Source organism: Carcharhinus amblyrhynchos, chromosome 7 (assembly GCF_965287045.1).
Source record: "Carcharhinus amblyrhynchos chromosome 7, sCarAmb.v2.hapA, whole genome shotgun sequence".
Taxonomy (NCBI): Eukaryota; Metazoa; Chordata; class Chondrichthyes; order Carcharhiniformes; family Carcharhinidae; genus Carcharhinus; species Carcharhinus amblyrhynchos.
The window spans coordinates 19,410,428-19,428,815 of NC_137330.1; the positions used below are offsets into that span (position 1 = coordinate 19,410,428).

The window sequence follows — 18,388 nt, forward strand, 5'->3', positions numbered from 1 at the left end:
ACCACCTCACACTTGCCAACATTAAATTCCATTTGCCATTTCCTGGCCCATTCACCCAGCCTATCTAGATCCTTCTGCAGACTCTCCACACCCTCCGCACAATTTGCCTTTCCCCCAATCTTGGTGTCATCAGCAAATTTCGACACCCTGCACTTGGTTCCCTCCTCCAGATCATCTATATAAATGGTAAATAGCTGAGGCCCCAGCACCGACCCCTGGGGCACCCCACTAGTCACCAACCGCCACTTCATCTGCCACCTATCTGCCCATGCAATCAACATGTCTATAGAGTCACAGAGCAATACAACCCTTTGGTCCAACCAGTCCATGCTGACCACAGTGCCTTCCCAGCTAGTCCCAATTGTCCACATTTTGCCCATATCCCTGTACTCCTTTCCCATCCATATATTTATCCAAGTATTTATCCAAATACTTTATAGAGTTCTCTTCACAGTTTACAATGTTTCCAAGTTTTGTATCATTCACAAACTTGGAACTGCACACCAAGATCTAGATCATTAAGGGTCCCAATAAAGAACTGTAGTCCTTTTGGTAATAAAGAACCCAGGGAAACACCACTACAAGTATAATTACCTATGTATCTTGGAATACTCAACTTTGCTAGAGATGTGAATGTAGCTTTCCAATGTTCTTGCATTAAAACAGCTGTTGAAGGGAACTCTGTGATTTGTTTGGCTATTTGAAGGGTAAAGTTATAATCAATTAAAAGGCTGACATCAAAACTCGCAACAAGGGTGGAACATGTGCAATTCTCCAGTCCTCTGATACATTCCCTGAGTTTATTGAAGACGGGAAGATTACAGCCAGTACCCAAATTTCCATTCCCATTTTCTTCAATATTCTTGAATGTACCTCACCAAATCCTGGTGCCTTGCCAACAGTTCAATCAATATTTCCTCCTTATCAAGTTTGAGGACAGAGTTTCCTTGTTTGTCACCATGTTCAGGGTAGCATCTACCTCCTTGGTGAAGACAGATGCAAAATATTCATTAATACCTTAGCTATGCCCTGGCCTCCATGTGTAATCCCCTTGTAGGTCCCTAATCAATCCTACTCCTTTTTACACTCTTTTACTATTTATATGTCGATAGCAGACTTCAGAATTCCCCTTTATGTTGGCTGCCTGTCTTTTCTCATAATCCCTCTTCGCTTCTCTATTTTGCTTTTTCACTTCCCTTCTGAACCTTCTGTATTCATAGAACATAGAACATAGAACATTACAGCGCGGAACAGGCCCTTCGGCCCACAATGTTGCGCCGACCAGTCTTATTTTTAAAAAAAAACATTGACCCACTAATCTAAACCACTCCTTTTTCGTCCATAAACCTATCCACCAATCTCTTAAACGCCCCCAAACTAGGCGCATTTACAACTGCAGCAGGCAGGGCATTCCAGTCCCTCACCACCCTCTGGGTAAAGAACCTGCCCCTGACATCCGTCCTATAACTACCCCCCCTTAATTTAAAGCCATGCCCCCTCGTGCTAGATTTCTCCATCCGAGGAAACAGGCTATCACCATCCACCCTATCTAAACCTCTAATTCCTCTTGGTTCTCTGCTTCATTATCTACCTGACACCTGTCAAAAGCAAGCTTTGTTTTCCTTATCTTAATTTCTACCTCCCTTTTCATCCAAGAACTCTGGATTTATTTAATAAGAACAAAAGAACTAGGAGCAGGGTAAACAATTTAGACCCTCAAGCCTGCTCTGCCATTCAATACGATCATGGCTGATCTCATCTCGGTCTCATCTCCACCTTCTTGCCTGATCCCCCTTACCCTTCATCCTACTTCTAATTAAAAACATATCTATCCTCCTCCTCAAATTTGTTTTGTACAGCAGTGTTCACTGAACTCGGGTTAGACAGTTTCACAGATCTTGACTCTTTGAGTGAAATAATTCCTGTTTATTTCTGTTTTAAATCTGCAACAACTTATCCTGAAACAATGAACAGTGTTCTACGATGTCCAACAAGTGGAAACATCCAGTCTCGTCTCCATTGTTAAGCCCATTTAGCATCTTATATATCTCAATTAGGACTCCACTCATTGTTCTAAACTCCAGTGAGTATAGGCCTGAACTGCTAAATCTCTCTTCATAAGATAGATCCTTCATTCCTGGAATCAATCTAGTGAGACTTCTTTGCATTGCCTTGTGATATCTCAGAGAATTGGTGACCACCAGTTTGGACGGCATGATGGCAGAGTGCTTAGCACTGCTGCCTCATAGTGCTAGGGACCCGGGTTCAATTCCAGTCTCGGTTCACTGTCTGTGTGGAGTTTGCACGTTCTCCCTCTGTATGTGTGGATTTCTTCTGGGTGCTCTGGTTTCCTCCTGCACTCCAAAGATGTGCAGGTTAGGTTGATTGGCCATATAATTGCCTCTTAGTGTCAGGGGAACTAGCTGGGTAAATATGTGGGTTAAGGGGATAGGGTCTGAGTGGGATTGTGGTTGGTGCAGACTTGAAGGACAAAATGGCCTCCTTCTGCACTGCAGATATTCTATGATTCTAAACTATTTATTGTAACAAATAAACTTTGTGCAGAGTGCAAGAAATGTGTTAACAGCATTTCAACTCTAGTCCCAGACTGACTGGAAAGGCCACGCTCAGCTCCAGGTTTTGCATACTTCACCCTGCTTTATCATCTCATCCCCTAAAACCTCGCCCGTAAAAGGGGCACGTTGCTGCATGCCTCTAATTAATTTACATCCTTCCTCAAGTCAGGGGAACAAAACTATACGCAGGTTTCGTTCCAGGTACAGTCTCACCAATGTCCTATACAGTTACAACAGTACTTCCCTACTTTTATACTCTATTCCATGAGCAATGAAAGCCAAAATTCAATTTGTCTTCCTTATTACCTGCTGACTTGCATACTAACTTTCTGTGATTTATGCATGAGGACACCCAGATTCTAGCATGGAAAGATTTTGATTTTTCCTTCCATTTAGATAATAAGTTAAATTTTTATTCCTCCAACCTTCTTCCGACAAGCTTGTCCACTGAAGTCATAGTGGTAGTGGCAGGGTATTTTTCTGGCTTGGAGGTCTGTAACTAGTGATGTTCCACAGGGATCTGTACTGAGACCTCTGCTGTTTGTGGTATATCATAGAACCATAGCTGCCCCATATACATAAATGACGTGGATAAAAATGTACATGGGTGGGTTAGTAAGTTTGCAGGCGACAGAAACATAGGTAGAGTTGTGGATAATGTAGAAGGTTGTCAAAGGATATAGATCAGTTGCAGTTATGGGTAGAGAAATGGCAGATGGAGTTTAATCCCTGTAAGTATGAGAAGCTGCACATTTGAAGATCAAATGTTAAAGGTATGTGTACAGTTACTCTAACCTTCACGGCCACCGGGAGTGGGTGTCCCCTTTTCCTCGATAAAAGAAAATCATCATAAAAGGCCTGTAACAGATTTGGCGATGAAGTTGAGATTTTGCTTTGGACAGCTGTGAATAGGGGTGAGTATGAATAATCCTTGATTAATAGTCTCAGCTGAGTGCTATCGTCAAACTTGCAGCTGATTTAACGAGTGAATTCTGAACCAAAAGTAAAGTGGATCAGACAAGGGGAGTGAAAGGGTGATGCAGCTCCCCCAAGTTTTTTAAAAAAATATGTGAGCATTCGATGGTCAACAAGACCACGGGCCGCGGCCAATGCCAACAAGGCAAATACCAACAAGATGGCAACCGAAAAGCCGGAATTTGAATTTATTATTGAATAGGGAGGAGATGCAGTAAAAATACTCAAAACTGCTTTTTAGGATCAAATCTGAGAAAGACAAGCTCCCTCTTAAATCAAGTACCAATTAATATCTATCTAAAGGAAAGGTTGAAGCCTTAAAGTAAGGAGTTCTGCTTGGCTTACCTGAACATTCACATATTTGTTTATTTTCCATCTGGGGAGATAACTTCAAGGGTTTTAATAACAGGAATTTAAGAGGTTAAAAACATAACAAAGAACAAGAACAGTACAACACAGGAAACAGACCCTTCGGCCCTCCAAGCCTGTGCTGCTGATTGGTCCAACTAGACCATTCGTTTGTATCCCTCATTCCGAGGCTGCTCATGTGACTATCCAGGTAATTCTTAAACGATGAAACCATGAGAATTCTTACAGAAATGATTGTTGCTTTAATGTGGGTGACAAGTTTCTCTGCTTTAATGTTTTCTGCACGATTTTCTGATCATAGTTTGTGATTTAAGTCGAATAGATTAAAAAAGAGGAAGTGTAATTGATGAAGTTTATTTTCATAGATTACCTGGATTCATGTTTCAATAGCCATGATTCCAGGATATTTTGAGAAACATGGGAATTTTAAACTGGGTACAAATTGACATGTGAGATTGAGGTAGTTTTAATTGTATTGGTTGATTAAAATTTGGGATGTATGAAATGATTATGACAAATCCTGTGTTGGATTGGTCTCGAATTAAAACTTCTTGTCAGGTTGATAGATTTACTCATGACGCAATTAAAACCATGAAAAGGACAATTTTGAATTGAGATACTGGGGAATAAAAAGAGAGAGAGTGTTGAATAGAAATAATTCCTGGACCATAGATGATGATGTAATGATGTCCTTTGAGAACATTACTCCACCCCTTCTGAAACTAGCAGAGAATTAACCCTTGACTGTTAACAACTGAAGATTTTTTTTAAGCAGGAAATGTCACTTGCAAAACTTTAAAGTTTTGAATTGTCAGATGTGTTCAGACTAATTAACCCAAGCAAGATGGATCTTTGTGCTTTTGTTTTGCAGGTAACTGCAAATAAAACAAAATTTGCAGCAGCTTCAGGATATTTGAGAATTTATTTGCAGGTTTTCAATATAGCAGCAACTATCAGCCTGAATCGAAATCTGATAAAAGGGGGAGGGCATCTACTGAGGAGTTACAAAGGACAGAATGAGTGAGAGAGTACAAGGCTGCATTCACTACGACTGAACAACTTTTAGCAACGGCACCAGCTTTAGGACTGTCAGATAATGATTTGAATTATTACACTGTCATAATGACCCAACAACATTCTAGTTGGATGTATGGTGTGGGTGTTCAAAATTAGTGTCCGATCACGATGGGAGAAATGGTTCTAAACACAGAGCACACCCTAGTGAAAATTTTGAATATAGGAAGGTTGAAAACTGTATCAAGAAGCGAGGCGAGCTCAATGGGAAAGTCTCTCTTGTCACCAACTGTCAGATTATTATAGTTAGGGATGTAGGAAATAACCCAGTGGGATAGATGAACATTCAAGGAAAAGACCATGAATGGGATGTGGAGGTGAGATGTGAGGAAGTGAACAGGGTATCAGAAGAGCCATTTTAGGGGAGCTGATAGGAGAACAGGGCAGGACAGAATTAAAGGTGGGATTTATTTGATGGGTAACAAGAACGACAATGGTGAAAAAAAGGGACATTTAAAAGAATTCTAAGAAAAAAATAAAAACACAGTTTGGGGGTAGCTATGGATGTAGGAACAAAGTTTTTTTTTAAAAGAAGAGATAAACTGGGCACTCCATGAAATTTGAAAGCCCACAATGCTGTTGTCTGAATTTGGGATAATTCTGTGCTGCTTAAAAATGATACTATTTAACACAAAGAACAAGCAATCAAAATAGGTTACTTGCCTGGATTCAGATAGAAAGGTGTGATTTCTGTTTTAAAGATGTCATGAAGAAACTGAATGGAATTAAGTCATTCAGAATATAAAGACTGGAACTTAAACAACAAAAGGGGAGTTCTGATGTTGAGTGTAATTCAATTAACTGGAATATTTTGACTTGGCACTGACGTATATTCTAGCAAAAGAAAAGTATAAATGAGCTAGTAAATCAATAGCTTTGTCTTGGTAATATTTGTGTCCTTTTCTATGTTTTTAAGGGAGCAGAATTTGATACTCTGATCAGCACACAAGGCATCTGGATCATATGTGGAAAGATGGGCAAAAACTTCAAAATCTTTTGACAAGATTGCCTGAGGATCAAGAAGGAGTTGGCATGATACTGAGATACTGTATGAAGTATGCAAATAGGTTATATGAGAAGTAACTAATACGTAGAAAATCAATCCAAATTAGAGACCTTTTTAAGGGTTTGGAAGAGCTTGCATTATACATTGACAAGCAGGTCTCACACTACTTGACAGACAACATGGCATGAAATGGTTAATGGGGCCAGTACCGTCAAACAGCACCATTAAACGATCATGGCACTGACACATACTCCATAGAGAAAATAACTTCAAAACATTTGGGACAGAATTCGACACAAAAAATGTCAACGAAAAGGTAAAATTGCAAAAACAGTAAATAATTTTGGTTGGAACAATTTAAGGGCCCAGTATCCAGGAAACCTGGTAAGGAATATCCGTAAGATGGATGCAGATAAATGAAGAACTGGGGAATATTTTAAGTCCATGCATGATGTTATTTTGAATGATATTGATTGAGGTGATCTGTATGTGGGGAGTGTCAGTAGAAAGGAGTATCAATCTAATCATTCAAAAGTACGACAAATGGGCAACAGGGTAAAGATGGGACTGGAGCATAGCGGTCTCAAACCACGGTGGCATGAATCATATGTGGTAGTTGTGACAGGTGATACATGAGCACTTGTATAGTCAGGAAGTCAGTGGAAACAGTTAAATATGTCTGAGGACCCTAACAAACCTGACAACCGCCCGATTGGTGGGGGCCAGCATTAATATTTTCACAGGTTCCAGTTTACTCTGATGAACGTCTATGACTCTATGACTATTGTGGAATCATGTATGTTCTGCTACCCAGTGGAGGATCAGAAGAGTGAATAAAGAAACCAAAAATCTGGATATCAGATCAAGTGACCCCCCCCCCTCCAGTCATCAGACATAAGTAACTATCGCATCATGGGGAGGACCTGAGACAGAGCACAAGGTTTTTGTGCCCCTAAAAAGATCAGGCATACCAATCCAAATCATTGATCTAGATTCTGGATTGTCTGAGTAAGGATGGGACAACAGAATGGGGAACCTGATACTATAGCCTCCTTATAGGATGCTGATTCAAATGGGAAATAAAAGTGTTAGCCTGTTCATAACACCCTCTGAGATGGGACTCAGAGATGAAAAAGACTCAGAGGGCAATTTGGATATTGAAAGAATGTACAATTCAAATTCTGGGTATGTGAAAATATTTATTCAATGTCATGGATCGTGGCCTTGAGGATCAGTATTGTCAAGAACTATGTAAACATGTAAAAGGTAAGACTTGATAGTTGAGATATGAGATGTTACCACCTTAATACCTGTGGATTTGTTAGTAGGGCAACGGAAAAGGCACATAAGACACTTGTCTTTATCAATCGAGCTTACAAAAACAGGGAAATCATGTTGGATTTGTATAGAACTTTGGTGAGGCCACAGCAAGAGTACTGTGTGCAGTTCTGGTCACCACATGATGGAAAGGATGTGATTACACTGAAGGGGATAGACAGGAGATTCACCAGGATGCTGCCTGGGATGGAACATTTAAGTTATGAAGAGAGGTTGGATAAGCTTGGGTTGTTTTCGTTGGAGCACAGAAGATTGAGGAGTGACCTAATCAAGGTATACAAGATTATGAGAGATATGGACGGAGTGGATATAAGGAGCAGCTGTTCCCTAGTTGAAGGGTCAGTCATGAGGGGACATAGGTTCATGGTGAGGGGTAGGAGGTTTACCGGGGATGTGAGGAAAAACTTCTTTAACCAGAAGCTGGTGACAGTCTGGGATGCGCTGCCTGGGAGGGTGGTAGAGGCAGGTTGCCTCACATCCTTTAAGAAGTTTTTGGATGAGCACTTGGCACATCGTAACATTCAGGGCTATGGGCCAAGTGCTGCCAGATGGGATTAAGTGGAAGTTCAGGTGTTTCTAATGTGTCGGTGTAGACAAGATGGTCCAAATGGTCTCTTCTGCATTGTATATGATATCAAAAACCTACCCAATGTCCAAAAATGGTACAGCCTCCCCCAGGTGGGTTAGTTAAGATTGAGAAAGCTACAACTTAACTTCAAGATATGACAATGATGTCCCTAGAGGTAACCTACAATGTTTCGGGCCTATTAACAATGCTACATTCAATATGCCACAATCAGCCAAATGCTATTAAATAGGCTGAGGTTCAATTGCAGAGAACAGCGATGATAATAATTACAGAATTGCTCTGAATCATGGATATGAGATAAAAGAAGTATACCAGAAGATATCAGGGGATTGATTGGGAGTGCAAACTCAGTAGTTAATTCAGTATAACTGCCTGAACTGAATAGCTATTTGTCCTGGGTTGCCGCAAAAGTTGGAAAGGAACTACACTATGGAGCCAAGAATGCACTCACCGCTGTCGATCTACAGGGTGAGAGACTCCTAGATAAATTAGTCATGTAGCCAAAGGATCAATACCACTGAGGCCCAGGTCAAAGGATGGGAAGGTGACAATCTTGCCAGAGATCTGATAGACGAGGTTAGATCCAACTTTGAAGATTTGAGATTTGGAGCCATTTCCTGACATGTATTTATCTCCCAGTACAAATTAAACTTTCTTAACATTCACTGGAACAGTCATTTGGGCAAGAGGAAGTGCAGTGAAGAGGGCTATAAAATTCATTATGGTGGTACCACAGGAAAGTACGTCCAATGAGAGCTTTAAGGATAGAACAAAGAACAAAGAAAATTACAGCATAGGAACAGGCCCTTCGGTCCTCAAAGCCTACATCAACCATGCTGCCTGACTTAATTAAAACCCTCTATACTTCTGAGACCATATCCCTCCATTCCCTTCTCATTCGTGTACTTGTCAAGACGCCCCTTAGAAGTCACTACCATATCCACTTCCACTACCTCCCCCGGCAATGATTTCCAGGCACCCACCACTCTCTGTGTAAAAAATCTGCCCTGTACTTCTCGTTTAAAACTTGCCCCTCACACCTTAAACCTATGCCCTCTAATAATTGACTCTTCCACCCTGGGAAAAAGCTTCTGACTATCCACTCTGTCCATGCCTCTCATAATCTTGTAGACTTCTATCAGGTCTCCTCTCAACCTCTGTTGCTCCAGTGAGAACAAACCAAGTTTCTCCAACCTCTCCTCATAGCTCATGCTCTCCATACCAGGCAACATCCTGGTAAATCTTTTCTGTAGCCTTTCCAAAGCATCCACATCCTTCTGTTAGTGTGCGACCAGAACTGAACACTATATTCCAAATGCAGCCTCACTAAGATTCTATAAAGCGTCAACATGACTTGCCAATTTTTAAATTCAATGCCCCGGCTGATGAAGGCAAGCATGCCATATGCCTTCTTGACTACCTTCTCCATCTGCATTGCCACTTCCAGTGACCTGTGTACCTGTACACCCAGATCCCTTTGCCTATCAATATTCTTCAGGGTTCTGCCATTTACTGTATACTGTATATTTACTGACCTTCCAAAATGCATTACTTCACATTTGTCCAGATAAAACTCCATTTGCCATCTCTCCGCCCAAGTCTCCAACTGATCTATATCGTGCTGTATCCTCTGATGGTCCTCACTGCTATCCGCAAATCCACCAACTTTTGTGTCGTCTGCAAACTTACCATCAATTCAGTTATATTTTCCTCCAAGTCATTTATATATATTACAAAGAGCAAAGGTCCCAGCACTGATCCCTGAGGAACACCACTTGTCACAGCCCTCCATTCAGAAATGCACTCTTGCACTGCTACCCTCTGTCTTTTTTGACCGAGCCAGTTCTGTATCTACCTTGCTAACTCACCTCTGATCCCATGTAACTTCACCTTCTACACCAGTCTGCCATGAGGGACCTTGTTAAAGGTCTTACTGAAGTCCATGTAGACAACATTCACTGCCCTATCCTCATCAATCATCTTCGTCACTTCCTTGAAAAATTTGATCAAGTTCATGAGGCATGACCTCCCCTTCACAAAACCATGTTGTCTCTCACTAATACGTCCACTTATTTCCAAGTGGGAATAAATCCTGTCTCAAAGAATCCTCTCCAATAATTTCCCTACCACTGATGTAAGTAAGGCTCACCATCCTATAATTACCTGGATTATTCTTGCTACCCTTCTTAAACAAAGGAACAACACTGGCTATTCTTCAATCCTCTGGGACCTCCCCTGTAGCCAGTGAGGATGCAAAGATTTCTCTCAAGGCCCCAGCAATTTCCTCTCTTGCTTCTCTTGGTATTCAGGCCCTGGAGACTTGTCTACCTTGATGTTTCTCAAAAACCCCAATACCTTCTCCTTTTGATCTCAACATGACTCAAAGTATCTATGCATCCTTTCCCACTCATCATCCACCAAGTCCTTCTCTTTGGTGAATACTGACACAAAGTACTCATTAATACCGTGCCCGTTTCCTCTGGCTCCACATATAAATTCCCTCCCTTGTCCTTGAGTGGGCCAACCCTCTCCCTGACTACTGTCTTGCTCTTTATGTATTTGTAAAAAGCCTTGGGATTTTCCTTAATCCTGCTGGCCAATGCTTTTTCATGACTCCTTTTAGCTCTTTTTACTCCTTGCTTAAGTTCCTTTCTACTTTCCTTGTATTCCACACTTGCCTCGTATGTTTCCAGCCTCCTAGCTTTGACAAAAGCTTCCTTTTTCTCTGACTAGGCTCACAACATCTCTCGTAACACAAGGTTCCCAAAGCTTGCCATACTTATTCTTCATCCTTACCGGAATGTGCCGGTCCTGAATCCCTGTCAACTAACACTTGAAAGCCTCTCACATGCCAGATATTGAGTTGCCCTCAGAAATCTGCCCCCAATCTACATTCTTCAGTTCCTGCCGAATATTGTTGTAATTAACCTTCCCCCAATTTAGCACCTTAGCTTGAGGACTACACTTATCTTTATCCATCAGTACTTTAAAACGTACTGAATTGTGGTCACTGTACCTGAACTATTCCCCTACTGAAACATCCACCACCCGGCTGGGTTCATTCCCCAATACCAGGTCCAGTATGGCCCCTTCCCTAGTTGGACTACATACTGTTTCAGAAAGCCCTCCTGGATGCTCCTTACAAACTCTGCCCCATCCACGCTCCAGGACTAAGTGAGTCCCAGTCAAATTAAATTCTCCCATCACAACAACTCTGTTACTTTTACACCTTGCCAAAATCTGCCTAAACATGTTTTTTTATATGTACAATATAAATATATATATTGTATTTATATCTTTATCTGTTACAGAGAGGTCATGCCTCACAAATTTGATTGAGTTTTTCGAGGATTTGACAAAAATGATTGATGAGGGAAAGACCGTGGATGTTGTCTACACAGGTTTGAGGTGGTAGGGATTGAATAGACTGGGTCAGTACTCGTTAGAGTTTAGAAGGCTGAGGGGGGATCTTATAGAGACTTACAAGATAATGAAGGGGCTCGATAGGGTAGAGGTAGAGAGATTCTTCCCGCTTAGAAAGGATAGCAGAACTAGAGGGCACAGCCTCAAAATAAGGGGGGGACAGTTTAGAACGGAGTTGAGGAGGAACTTCTTCAATCAAAGGGTGGTGAATCTCTGGAATTCTCTGCCCAGTGAAGTGGTGGAGGCTACCTTGCTGAATAAATTTAAGTCATGGGTAGATAGATTTCTGATAGACAAGGGAATTAAGGGTTATGGGGAGAAAGCAGGAAAGTGGAACTGATCCACTTCAGATCAGCTATGATCTTACTGAATGGCGGGGGTGGCTCGAAGGGCTAGATGGCCTACTCCTGCTCGTATTTCTTATGTTCTTATGTGTGCAGGTTGGGGGAACTGGGATCTATTGTGTTATAAAACAGCACAGTTTATTCAGTTAAAAAGAGGCCAGCAAATTATGTATCTTCTCAGCCACTGTTTTCCTCTGCAATAAATGAGGCAGAGAGACTGCATGCCAGAGTGAGGTTCCTGAGCCACACCAGGTGACATTTGACACAGGGTTGCTCATCATGGCACAAACCTTTGTCTTACGAGACAGAAAGCTGCTACAGGCCCATCCTACAATGTAATACAAAGAACAAAGAACAACCCAGCACGGGAAACAGGCCCTTCGGCCCAATGAGCTCACGCCGCCATCTTAGTATGAGTATGGTACCCCCATTTGAAACCAATGTGTTTACAAAGGCTTTGTGAAACTTTTAACATAACTACGGATGGCCATATGATAGAAGATATTGTGAAGGCATATAAATTGTGAATAAAAGTACTGTTCATACCAGTTCAAATTTTGAAGTTTGAACATATTTGCCATCTTTTAAGAACAAAAGGACAAAGAAAATTACACTGCAGGAACAGGCCTTTCAGCCCTCCAAGCCTGCACCGACCACGCTACCCGACTGAACAAAAACCCCCTACCCTTCTGGGGACCATATTTTGCAACACATTATTCACTTTGAGTTTCCAACAATTCACCTGCTCATCTTCTGTAATCATTTTCAATCAGTATCAACATTTCAATAATGTTAGCATGAAAAAATCTTGATGAATTATGTTCTCAGATGCCATTTACAGTCAGCTATCATATGAACGTCCACACTTATTAATGTTTAAAGTTACGTAATGTTGTTACAAACACTGTGCATTCAATAAATTTCACTTTGCAGACCCATGATGCTCACTTGTCATAACTGCTCATACTATTATGATGCTTCAAGAAGGACAGACCCATTTACTTCCTGCTTTTTATTTCCTCACCTTCTCTCCTTAAGATGCTGACTCCTGTTTCAGTACAGGTTGCAGGGTACTGGGCACCCTCCGGTACCTCGCCCAAATGGCTATTCTTCATGTGTGACCCTAGGCAGTGAGCACAGACAGTCAGTGTTGGCAAACGAATTGAATGTGGAAGGCACCACAGCCAATTACCACCCTCTTCTCACTTACATCCATGCAGATGAATCTTTCAGCAAGGGCCACTGGATAGTGCTGAACAGCAGTACTCCTTTTTAATCTTTCCCTTGCTCAAGCTCAGGGGCATTCAGCTTGAAGTCAGGGAGCAGATTATTGGATTTTCTAGATCCATAGTCTTGGTATCAGGCTGATACAGGAGGGACAATGGAAGTATGGATACAGAATTGGCTGAGTGACAGAAAAGATACTAAAAGTGAAGGTTTGTTTCCCAGACTGGAGGAAGGCATACTGGGATTCCCCAGAGATCAGTATTAGCACCCCAACTTTCCTTAATCTATATTAATGACTGAAACTTGGGTGTACAAATTTCAGATGACAAAAAACTTGAAACTGTAATGAACTGAGGAGGAGGGTAGTGATAGACTTCAGGAGCACATCGACAGGCTAGTAGATGGATAGATACATGACAGATGAAATACAATCCAGAGAAGAACGAGATGGTAAATTTTGGTAGGAAGAATGAGGAAAGGCAATACAATTCTAAAGAGGATGTAGGAATAAGGGGACCTGCAGGAATATGTGCACAAATCACTTTAAGAAAGCAAAGCATTTGGGATCCTGGGCTTTATAAATGCCCTCCTGAAATCTGTTGCTATCCTCCTTATTGTTTACGAGATTTCCCAATTCTGTGTCATTGGCAAACTTTGAAATAATGTCCTGGATACCTCAAGCCCAGATCATTTGTTTATATCCGAATACTGACCCTGAGGAACATCACTGCACATTCTCCAATCTGAAAAACAACTCTTGAAAAACAACCATTCTGTGACTCCTTTCTGTTTTCATCTGGTGATTAAGCCTTCAGTTTCCCAAACGCTCCAAAAGCTAGTGGCTTTTGCTACCAAATAAACCTGTTGGACTTTAAACTGGTGTTGTGAGACTTCTTACTGTGTTTACCCCAGTCCAACGCCGGCATCTCCACTTCAGTTTCCCAACCAGATCTGGAATATGCTCCCTGAGGGTATTATGTTTCGACCAGTTCACCACTCTACTCTTTGACCTTGTATTTCCTTACTTGGCTCAGTGATTTGGTTTTTCTGATGAACCTGTCAAATGCCTTGCAATACTTTGTTATGTTAACGGGCTATTAAATATCAGTTGTTATTGCAGTATCAATTTCAAATCCATGCTGTTACATGTGATCCTATAGTTTCAATTTTGCTGACAAGTCTATTATGTTATACTTTATGACAAGCCTTTTGAGAGTTCATGTACAAAACATCTAATCTCATCAATCTCTGTTACCACATTAAAGAACTCAATTAAATTAGTTAAACATAATGTGCCTTTAATAAATCCACTGACTTAAATTAATTATCCCATATTTTTCCATATACCAATTGATTTTGTCCTGGATTACTATCTCTCAAAATTTCCTCATCATTAATATTAGGCTATAGTTTTGGGGCTATTTCCCATCTTCTTTAATAAGAATGAATCCCAGAAACATTTTATTATCTTATGTGAACATGGCAGCATTTAAACCATTATTAATAACTGCAATCTTTATCATGCAAAGTGGTCTTGTGGATCAGTGGGGAGTGTTCCGATCTCTGGGCTAAAGGCTTCAGATTACAGGAGTTGATGATATTGGAAGGTGCATTCATAATATAGCCAAACAGAATGATTGTAAAAGCTTGTAAAAACTTCTGGGAGCAGGTCATAAGAATGAGAACATTTCAAAGAACAAAGAACAAAACAGCCCAGGAAACAGGCCCTTCGGCCCAACGAGCCCGCGCCACCATTTTAACATTATGAGTCCCCTCTCCACCCATGACCCTTGTCTATGCTTCTATATTTCCCGGTCAATCATACTGTGGAAGACAATGGCAAACCAAGCTTAATAATGGACCAATCCAAAAAAAGTCCATGGGGCTCAATCCTCTCTTAGGACATGATATCTGAAGGAGGAGGAATCTTAATCACTCCTTAACCTGTCTCCGATGACAAATAGGACAAATATCCTAAGATATTCTTATAGATCATAGAACCGTACAGTGCAGAAAGAGGCCCTTCGGCCCATCAAGGCTGCACCGAACACAATCCCACCCAGGCCCTACCCCCATATCCCTACATATTATGTCCACTAATCCCCTCTAACCTACACATCCCTGGACACTAAGGGGCAATTTCTTAGCATAGCCAATCAACCTAACCTGCACATCTTTGGCCTGTGGGAGGAAACCGGAGCACCCGGAGGAAACCCACACAGACACGAGGAGAATGTGCAAACTCCACACAGACAGTGACCCGAGCTGGGAATTGAACCCAGGACCCTGGAGCTGTGTAGCAGCAGTGCTAACCACTGTGCTGCCATGCCGCCCCACATAAATGTATGAAGGGAAGGAGGTTCACCAGGGAAACAGAAGGGCCCATTAGAGGCCAATCTGTTTGTGAAGTTGCAGAATATCGGAAGGGTGTTAAATGACTACTTCTCATTGGCCTTCACTCGGGCAAAGGGGAACTTTGGCACAAAATTCAGGAGAAGGGACTTTGAGGAACTTTACAGATAAAATCGAACAAAGGCCCTCCAAGCCTGCACCGACCATACTGCTCGATTGAACTTACACTCCCTACCCTTCTGGGGATGATATCCCTTCATTCCCATCCTATACATGTATTTGTCCAATTGCCCCTTAAAAGTCACTATTGTACCTGCTTCCACTATCTCCCTGACAGCAAGTTCCAGGCATCCACTATCCTCTGTATAAAAAAACTTGCCTCATACATCTCCTTTAAAACTTGTCCCTCACACCTTAAACCTATGCCCCCAAGTAATTGACTCTTCCACCCTGGGAAAAAGCTTCTGATTATCCATTCTGTCCATGTCTCCCATAACTTGGTAGACTTCTATTAGGTCGCCTCTCAACCTCCGTCGTTCCAATGAGAAGAAACCAAATTTCTCCAACCTCTCCTTATAACTAATGCCCTCCATACCAGGCAACATTCTGGCAAATCTTTTCTGTATCCTCTCCAAAGCCTCCACATCCTTCTGGCACTGTGGAGACCAGAATTGAACATATATTCCAAATGCAGCCTAACAAAGGTTCTATAAAGCTGCAACATGACTTGCCAATCTTTAAACTCAGTGCCCCGGCAGGTGAAGCCAAGCATGCCATATGCCTTCTTGACTACCTTCTCCACCTGTGTTGCCACTTTCGGTGACATGTGTAGCAGTACACTCAGATCCCTCTGCCTATCAATATTATTAAGGGATCTGCGGTTTACTATATCTTTATTACACCTTCCAAAATGCATTACTCATATTTGTCCAGATTAAACTTTATCTGCCATCTCTCCGCCCAAGTCTCCAATTGATCTGTATCCTGCTGTATCCTCTGACGGTCGTCATCACCATCCACAAATCCTCCAACCTTTGTGTCATCTGCAAAATTACTAATCAAACCAGTTACATTTTCCTCCAAATTATTTATATATACCACAAACAGCAAAGGATCCAATACTCATCCCTGAGGAATGCCACTTATCACAGCCCTCCATTCAGAAATGCATCCTTCCACTGCTACCCTCTGTCTTCCATGAGTGAGCCGGTTCTGTATCCAGCTTGCCAGCTCACCTCTGATCCCACGTGAATTCACCTTCTGGACCATTCTGCCATGAGGGACATTGTCAAAGGCCTTACTGAAGTCCATGTAGACAATATCTACTGCCCTCCCCATATCAATCATCCTCGCCATTTCCTTGAAAAACTCGATCAAGTTAGTGAGACAAATGATGTAATGGAGGCTCTAACGGGCATGAAAGTGGACAAGTACCCAAGCCTGGATGAATTGCGTCCCAGGCTGCTGTGAGAGGCGAGGCAGGAAGTTTCAGGGGCTCTGACACAAATTTTCAATTCATCCCTGGCCACAGGGCAAGTCATGATGCCAAGGAGACAGTCATAAGCCAAGTTCCGCATACATGAGGATGGCTTCAACCGGGATCTTGGGTTCATGTCACACTATTTGTAATCCCCATGATTTGCCTGGGCTTGCAAAATCTCACTTACTGTCCTGTCCGGAGACAATACACATCTCTTTAACCTATGCTTAATGCTATCTCCACTCACATTGTCTGCACCTTTAAGACTTGATTAGCTGTAAAAACTTGCATTCTAATCAGTATTCTGTAAACTGAGTGTGTGTCTTTACGTCCACTGTTTGTGATCAAAACTCTCCACTCACCTGATGAAGGGTCAGAGGCCTGAAAGCTGGTGGCTTTTGCTACCAAATAAACCTGTTAGACTTTAACCTGATGTTGTGGGACTTCTCACGGGAGAAGTACCAGAGGACATAGGACAACTAATTAGTTCCACTTTTCAAGAAAGGTGATAAAGATGAGCCAGGAAATTACGGACGTCAGTGATCAGGAAACTATTGGAGAAAATTCTAAAGGAAAGAATTAATATCCACTCGAAAAGTCATGGATTAATTAGGGATGGTCAGCATTTTGTTGGACGGAGGTCATGCCTAACGAATATGTTCAAATTTTTTGAAAATGTGATCAAGTGTGTAGATGAGGGAAGTTCAGTTGATGCAGTTTACATGGATTTTAGCAAAGCTTTTGACAAGGTCCCAATGGGAGACTGATTGAGAAGATGAAAGCGAGGTGATGCACTTTGGAAGAAGAAACAATACAAGGGTGTATTTAATGAATGGCAGGACACTGGGTCGTTCAAAGGAATAGATCGATCTTGGAGTACTTATTCACAGATTTCTGAAGGCGGCCGAACACGTGAATAGGATAGTTAATAAGGCATATGGGACACTTGCTTCTCTTGGAAGGATATGATAGCACTAGAGGGGATCCAGAGGAGGTTCATCAGAATGTGGCCTGGGCTGGAGCATTTAATCTAACAGGAGAAACTGGATAGACTTGGATTGTTTTCTTTAGAACAGAGAATGCTAAGTGATATGGTGGAGGTGTATAAAATTATGAGGGAGGTGTATAAAATTATGAGGGATATGGACAAAGTGAGCCAGGAGAAACTGTTCCCCTTGGTTGAGATCTCAATCACAAAGGGGCATAGTTTTAGGGTAAGGGGCAGGAGATTCAGAGGGGATATATTCCTATGTAAAAATGATACAACAATTAACATGGGGGATTTCAATCTACATATCAATTGGTCAAACCAGGTCGGTCAAGGCAGCCTTGAGGAGGACTTCATAGGATGTATCCGCGATAGCTTCCTTGAACAGCATGTAATGGAACTGACAAGGGAGCAAGCTATCCTCGAACTGGTCCTGTGTAATTAGATGGGAATAATTAATGATCTTAAAGTTAGGGATCCTCTTGGAAGAAGTGATCACAATATGGTAAAATCCAATACCAGTGTCTTGCACTTAAACAAAGGAGACTATGAAGGGATGAGGGAGGAGTTGACTAAGGTAGACTGGGAGCAAAAACTTTATGGGGGGACAACTGAGGAACAACAGAGGACTTTCAAAGCGATCTTTC

At 41.7% G+C, this 18,388-nt stretch overlaps 1 protein-coding gene across 23 annotated transcripts in view; it reads right to left on the bottom strand.

The window, feature by feature from the left end:
* LOC145344815 (regulating synaptic membrane exocytosis protein 1-like) overlaps positions 1-18,388 on the bottom strand; it is a 743,305-nt gene that overhangs the window by 99,434 nt on the left and 625,483 nt on the right. For 14 of the 23 annotated variants that reach the window (XM_080191997.1, XM_080191995.1, XM_080191990.1 and 11 more), the window contains one exon: positions 12,719-12,817. The exons of the other annotated variants lie outside the window; for them this stretch is intronic. In XM_080191997.1, the coding sequence (XP_080048123.1) occupies positions 12,719-12,817 (99 nt within the window). The remainder of the gene's footprint in view (positions 1-12,718; positions 12,818-18,388) is intronic. 23 annotated transcript variants of the gene reach the window in all.